The sequence below is a fragment of the Haemaphysalis longicornis genome, unplaced genomic scaffold (genome assembly GCF_048455015.1).
Source record: "Haemaphysalis longicornis isolate Haplotype H1 unplaced genomic scaffold, Haemaphysalis longicornis Haplotype H1 scaffold_3, whole genome shotgun sequence".
NCBI classification, from domain to species: Eukaryota; Metazoa; Arthropoda; class Arachnida; order Ixodida; family Ixodidae; genus Haemaphysalis; species Haemaphysalis longicornis.
Window position 1 is genome coordinate 224,213,429 of NW_027526335.1, and position 7,793 is coordinate 224,221,221.

At 50.9% G+C, this 7,793-nt stretch overlaps 1 protein-coding gene across 1 annotated transcript; it reads right to left on the reverse strand.

Annotated features, from left to right (window-relative positions):
* Positions 1-247: 247 nt before the first annotated feature.
* On the reverse strand, positions 248-1,463 carry LOC144175735 (uncharacterized). Its single transcript, XM_077704764.1, has one exon. The coding sequence runs from the start codon at positions 1,451-1,453 to the stop codon at positions 248-250; it is 1,206 nt and encodes a 401-aa protein (XP_077560890.1). The 5' UTR covers positions 1,454-1,463.
* Between the last annotated feature and the right edge of the window lie 6,330 nt (positions 1,464-7,793).

The following is a 7,793-nucleotide window of genomic DNA, read 5'->3' on the forward strand; positions in this document are numbered from 1 at the left end:
ACGCCCGGAACATCTGGCATGACTGTAAAACTTATGACTTGTCGTACGACAATGGCAACGCCCCCACCTCTGTGCTCTCTATCTTTGCGAACAATCACGTAGTTTGGCGGAACAATTTCGCGGTCCAATATTTCTTTGTGCAACCAAGTTTCTGTGACAGTGACGATGTCTGGCTGATTCGCGATCAAAATGGTCTCAAACTGGTCGGCTTTGTTCACAAGACTTCGCGCATTAACGTTAAGTAACGTCAGTGGCGTCGGCTTCTGGTGACCCGACCTTCCGTAAGCGGGCGATTTTCGTTTTTTGACAGAGCAACAAGATCTCCGCGATTGTTGCCCCAGCCGTAAAGTTTGCCATTAATGCTCACTTTATCATGAACCAGCATCACCTTTTGACCTTTGTCTCGATTTTCTTTTGTTCTATCCCAGAGTTTCTTCCTCACATCTCGCATGGTACGGGAGAAGTCGTCACTAATTGAGTAACCGGAACCTTTCAGTTTTGAGCAGTTTTTGAATATTTTCGTTTTGTCCTGGTTATTCGACAATTTCAAAATAATAGGCCTGATCTTATTAACGTCTTCAGTAGACTGTTTTCCTAGGCGATGAATCTTTTCTATATCATCGGTATTTACTTTTAGTATACCCGCAAATATTTCCTTCGATACTACACTTAGCAATGTTTCCGGGGACTCGTTTGGCTTCTCCTCTACGCCATAAATGATGAGGTTAGACCTACGGCTCCTGTTTTCCAGTTCATCAAGTTTTTTTTTAACGGCTTGAAGGTTGTCCTCTAGACTAGCTATTTTTTTCACGCAGTCTGAAACCTGTTTTTCAAAACCGCTAATCTTTTCCAGTTTTTTGTCTATCGCGCTTAGCCTTTGGTTGGTTTGTGCTTTTGCGTTTTTTATTTCTAGAATATCGGCAGCGATATCGCTAAGTTGCTTGGCGAGCGTCTCCAAGTCAGGACCAGGGTTTTCTTCAACATCCCCTCCCAAAAGCAAAAGGAACCTCAAGGAAACAATCACACACTGAAACATTTCATACAGTGACCGTGGGCACGGCAGCATAACAAGGCAACGGTTGCTACTTCTAAAGCATTTTCCGTAACTCTTCCTCACCTGAATGAAGAAGAGAAATGGGTTGGACGACTGCATCTTGGCGTTGCCGCCGTGCCCACTGCCAGGAGGTCGCTGAAGATCTTCTTTTATACTGTTTTCCCACGGTGGTACTGCCCATGCGCTTAACCGCCTACCCGACGACACAGTAGCACCGCCAGGCATGCAGAAATGATCCGTGAACGTCATCGTTGCTGAGAGTTCTTCAGGATCCGTTGATGCGCGGAAGCGCGTCGTGGACAGCTGGCTTTGCGCACATAGCGCCGGTGATTCACTTGATACGGACAGCAATCCAAGCAGGGCCTGAATGAAGAAGAGAAATGGGTTGGACGACTGCATCTTGGCGTTGCCGCCGTTGCCGCCATGCATGAACGGCCTCCGCGTCCCCGCAGACGCTCAAATGTCATGCGCTTTTCCCCCATATTTGGAGCTTGCCTCACTCATGCCTGTACCGTAAAAAGTGTGTTCGCACCAGACCAAGGGTCTGTTGATTCTCGCCTGTGCCCACTGCCCGCAAGCAGTCGGTGCTTATGGCAACAGCACGCCAACGAGAACTCGCTAGCGCGCCAGTGCCAGCCTGCGCGCGTTCTGTGTAGTTTGTGAAGCAATGAATGGTGCGGCCCAAAAAAAGGTACTAGGAAATAAAATCAACTGATATTTTTACCGCACAGCGTAAAAGTAGGGTGCGGGAAGCACTTTTTTGCGCTGGGCGAACAAGCGCAGCGGCCAGCAGCACGACTACGCATCCGCTGTGATCTGCGAACGCTATTCCGTCTAAGAAATGCAATTGCTAGACGTGAGATATTGTGGAAACTTGGGGGATGCTTACTGCACGAGCGCCAAACAACAAATAGTCACCTAAGCTGCTTGGAATGCTAAAACTAAATAAAACTGTAAATTGGTTATACATTATATACCTTATATTTCCGAGACCGGCCGCGGTCGCCTGTGGCCTAGTGGTTTATAAAAGGCTGCAGATAAACCATCGGGGCCCGGTGTCTTTCCAGTGTTCAGTGTCCAGTGTTGTCTTTCCATTCGGCGCATGGAATCCTATCTTGGGTGACGCAGCTGCGCTTCCAGCGTCTGCTGCTCCGTTCGTCGTGGAACCAAGAACCACACAGGATCGTCTCTACTTTCAACATTGGCCAGAGACAATTACCACACTAGTAACCAGACCAGCAGCCCCATCGTCGTGGACATCACATAATCGGGCCGACTTGAACGACTTGCATCGCTTATCGTCCTCAAGTGGGCACGGGAGAGCAGCTACAATTCGTTCGCCTTTCAACGCACAGCTCTTCTTTGTGCAGTTTTTCCTATTCGGCGCATGGAACCCTATCTTGAGTGACGCAGCTGTGCTTCCAGCGTCTGCTGCTTCGTTCGTCGTGGAACCAAGAACCACACAGGATCGTCTCTACTTTCAACATTGGCCAGAGACAATTACCACACTAGTAACCAGACCAGCAGCCCCATCGTCGTGGACATCACATAATCGGGCCGACTTGAACGACTTGCATCGCTTATCGTCCTCAAGTGGGCACGGGAGAGCAGCTACAATTCGTTCGCCTTTCAACGCACAGCTCTTCTTTGTGCAGTTTTTCCTATTCGGCGCATGGAACCCTATCTTGAGTGACGCAGCTGTGCTTCCAGCGTCTGCTGCTTCGTTCGTCGTGGAACCAAGAACCACACAGGATCGTCTCTACTTTCAACATTGGCCAGAGACAATTACCACACTAGTAACCAGACCAGCAGCCCCATCGTCGTGGACATCACATAATCGGGCCGACTTGAACGACTTGCATCGCTTATCGTCCTCAAGTGGGCACGGGAGAGCAGCTACAATTCGTTCGCCTTTCAACGCACAGCTCTTCTTTGTGCAGTTTTTCCTATTCGGCGCATGGAACCCTATCTTGAGTGACGCAGCTGTGCTTCCAGCGTCTGCTGCTTCGTTCGTCGTGGAACCAAGAACCACACAGGATCGTCTCTACTTTCAACATTGGCCAGAGACAATTACCACACTAGTAACCAGACCAGCAGCCCCATCGTCGTGGACATCACATAATCGGGCCGACTTGAACGACTTGCATCGCTTATCGTCCTCAAGTGGGCACGGGAGAGCAGCTACAATTCGTTCGCCTTTCAACGCACAGCTCTTCTTTGTGCAGTTTTTCCTATTCGGCGCATGGAACCCTATCTTGAGTGACGCAGCTGTGCTTCCAGCGTCTGCTGCTTCGTTCGTCGTGGAACCAAGAACCACACAGGATCGTCTCTACTTTCAACATTGGCCAGAGACAATTACCACACTAGTAACCAGACCAGCAGCCCCATAGTCGTGGACATCACATAATCGGGCCGACTTGAACGACTTGCATCGCTTATCGTCCTCAAGTGGGCACGGGAGAGCAGCTACAATTCGTTCGCCTTTCAACGCACAGCTCTTCTTTGTGCAGTTTTTCCTATTCGGCGCATGGAACCCTATCTTGAGTGACGCAGCTGTGCTTCCAGCGTCTGCTGCTTCGTTCGTCGTGGAACCAAGAACCACACAGGATCGTCTCTACTTTCAACATTGGCCAGAGACAATTACCACACTAGTAACCAGACCAGCAGCCCCATCGTCGTGGACATCACATAATCGGGCCGACTTGAACGACTTGCATCGCTTATCGTCCTCAAGTGGGCACGGGAGAGCAGCTACAATTCGTTCGCCTTTCAACGCACAGCTCTTCTTTGTGCAGTTTTTCCTATTCGGCGCATGGAACCCTATCTTGAGTGACGCAGCTGTGCTTCCAGCGTCTGCTGCTTCGTTCGTCGTGGAACCAAGAACCACACAGGATTGTCTCTACTTTCAACATTGGCCAGAGACAATTACCACACTAGTAACCAGACCAGCAGCCCCATCGTCGTGGACATCACATAATCGGGCCGACTTGAACGACTTGCATCGCTTATCGTCCTCAAGTGGGCACGGGAGAGCAGCTACAATTCGTTCGCCTTTCAACGCACAGCTCTTCTTTGTGCAGTTTTTCCTATTCGGCGCATGGAACCCTATCTTGAGTGACGCAGCTGTGCTTCCAGCGTCTGCTGCTCCGTTCGTCGTGGAACCAAGAACCACACAGGATCGTCTCTACTTTCAACATTGGCCAGAGACAATTACCACACTAGTAACCAGACCAGCAGCCCCATCGTCGTGGACATCACATAATCGGGCCGACTTGAACGACTTGCATCGCTTATCGTCCTCAAGTGGGCACGGGAGAGCAGCTACAATTCGTTCGCCTTTCAACGCACAGCTCTTCTTTGTGCAGTTTTTCCTATTCGGCGCATGGAACCCTATCTTGAGTGACGCAGCTGTGCTTCCAGCGTCTGCTGCTTCGTTCGTCGTGGAACCAAGAACCACACAGGATCGTCTCTACTTTCAACATTGGCCAGAGACAATTACCACACTAGTAACCAGACCAGCAGCCCCATAGTCGTGGACATCACATAATCGGGCCGACTTGAACGACTTGCATCGCTTATCGTCCTCAAGTGGGCACGGGAGAGCAGCTACAATTCGTTCGCCTTTCAACGCACAGCTCTTCTTTGTGCAGTTTTTCCTATTCGGCGCATGGAACCCTATCTTGAGTGACGCAGCTGTGCTTCCAGCGTCTGCTGCTTCGTTCGTCGTGGAACCAAGAACCACACAGGATCGTCTCTACTTTCAACATTGGCCAGAGACAATTACCACACTAGTAACCAGACCAGCAGCCCCATAGTCGTGGACATCACATAATCGGGCCGACTTGAACGACTTGCATCGCTTATCGTCCTCAAGTGGGCACGGGAGAGCAGCTACAATTCGTTCGCCTTTCAACGCACAGCTCTTCTTTGTGCAGTTTTTCCTATTCGGCGCATGGAACCCTATCTTGAGTGACGCAGCTGTGCTTCCAGCGTCTGCTGCTCCGTTCGTCGTGGAACCAAGAACCACACAGGATCGTCTCTACTTTCAACATTGGCCAGAGACAATTACCACACTAGTAACCAGACCAGCAGCCCCATAGTCGTGGACATCACATAATCGGGCCGACTTGAACGACTTGCATCGCTTATCGTCCTCAAGTGGGCACGGGAGAGCAGCTACAATTCGTTCGCCTTTCAACGCACAGCTCTTCTTTGTGCAGTTTTTCCTATTCGGCGCATGGAACCCTATCTTGAGTGACGCAGCTGTGCTTCCAGCGTCTGCTGCTTCGTTCGTCGTGGAACCAAGAACCACACAGGATCGTCTCTACTTTCAACATTGGCCAGAGACAATTACCACACTAGTAACCAGACCAGCAGCCCCATCGTCGTGGACATCACATAATCGGGCCGACTTGAACGACTTGCATCGCTTATCGTCCTCAAGTGGGCACGGGAGAGCAGCTACAATTCGTTCGCCTTTCAACGCACAGCTCTTCTTTGTGCAGTTTTTCCTATTCGGCGCATGGAACCCTATCTTGAGTGACGCAGCTGTGCTTCCAGCGTCTGCTGCTTCGTTCGTCGTGGAACCAAGAACCACACAGGATCGTCTCTACTTTCAACATTGGCCAGAGACAATTACCACACTAGTAACCAGACCAGCAGCCCCATCGTCGTGGACATCACATAATCGGGCCGACTTGAACGACTTGCATCGCTTATCGTCCTCAAGTGGGCACGGGAGAGCAGCTACAATTCGTTCGCCTTTCAACGCACAGCTCTTCTTTGTGCAGTTTTTCCTATTCGGCGCATGGAACCCTATCTTGAGTGACGCAGCTGTGCTTCCAGCGTCTGCTGCTCCGTTCGTCGTGGAACCAAGAACCACACAGGATCGTCTCTACTTTCAACATTGGCCAGAGACAATTACCACACTAGTAACCAGACCAGCAGCCCCATCGTCGTGGACATCACATAATCGGGCCGACTTGAACGACTTGCATCGCTTATCGTCCTCAAGTGGGCACGGGAGAGCAGCTACAATTCGTTCGCCTTTCAACGCACAGCTCTTCTTTGTGCAGTTTTTCCTATTCGGCGCATGGAACCCTATCTTGAGTGACGCAGCTGTGCTTCCAGCGTCTGCTGCTCCGTTCGTCGTGGAACCAAGAACCACACAGGATCGTCTCTACTTTCAACATTGGCCAGAGACAATTACCACACTAGTAACCAGACCAGCAGCCCCATCGTCGTGGACATCACATAATCGGGCCGACTTGAACGACTTGCATCGCTTATCGTCCTCAAGTGGGCACGGGAGAGCAGCTACAATTCGTTCGCCTTTCAACGCACAGCTCTTCTTTGTGCAGTTTTTCCTATTCGGCGCATGGAACCCTATCTTGAGTGACGCAGCTGTGCTTCCAGCGTCTGCTGCTCCGTTCGTCGTGGAACCAAGAACCACACAGGATCGTCTCTACTTTCAACATTGGCCAGAGACAATTACCACACTAGTAACCAGACCAGCAGCCCCATCGTCGTGGACATCACATAATCGGGCCGACTTGAACGACTTGCATCGCTTATCGTCCTCAAGTGGGCACGGGAGAGCAGCTACAATTCGTTCGCCTTTCAACGCACAGCTCTTCTTTGTGCAGTTTTTCCTATTCGGCGCATGGAACCCTATCTTGAGTGACGCAGCTGTGCTTCCAGCGTCTGCTGCTCCGTTCGTCGTGGAACCAAGAACCACACAGGATCGTCTCTACTTTCAACATTGGCCAGAGACAATTACCACACTAGTAACCAGACCAGCAGCCCCATCGTCGTGGACATCACATAATCGGGCCGACTTGAACGACTTGCATCGCTTATCGTCCTCAAGTGGGCACGGGAGAGCAGCTACAATTCGTTCGCCTTTCAACGCACAGCTCTTCTTTGTGCAGTTTTTCCTATTCGGCGCATGGAACCCTATCTTGAGTGACGCAGCTGTGCTTCCAGCGTCTGCTGCTTCGTTCGTCGTGGAACCAAGAACCACACAGGATCGTCTCTACTTTCAACATTGGCCAGAGACAATTACCACACTAGTAACCAGACCAGCAGCCCCATCGTCGTGGACATCACATAATCGGGCCGACTTGAACGACTTGCATCGCTTATCGTCCTCAAGTGGGCACGGGAGAGCAGCTACAATTCGTTCGCCTTTCAACGCACAGCTCTTCTTTGTGCAGTTTTTCCTATTCGGCGCATGGAACCCTATCTTGAGTGACGCAGCTGTGCTTCCAGCGTCTGCTGCTTCGTTCGTCGTGGAACCAAGAACCACACAGGATCGTCTCTACTTTCAACATTGGCCAGAGACAATTACCACACTAGTAACCAGACCAGCAGCCCCATAGTCGTGGACATCACATAATCGGGCCGACTTGAACGACTTGCATCGCTTATCGTCCTCAAGTGGGCACGGGAGAGCAGCTACAATTCGTTCGCCTTTCAACGCACAGCTCTTCTTTGTGCAGTTTTTCCTATTCGGCGCATGGAACCCTATCTTGAGTGACGCAGCTGTGCTTCCAGCGTCTGCTGCTCCGTTCGTCGTGGAACCAAGAACCACACAGGATCGTCTCTACTTTCAACATTGGCCAGAGACAATTACCACACTAGTAACCAGACCAGCAGCCCCATCGTCGTGGACATCACATAATCGGGCCGACTTGAACGACTTGCATCGCTTATCGTCCTCAAGTGGGCACGGGAGAGC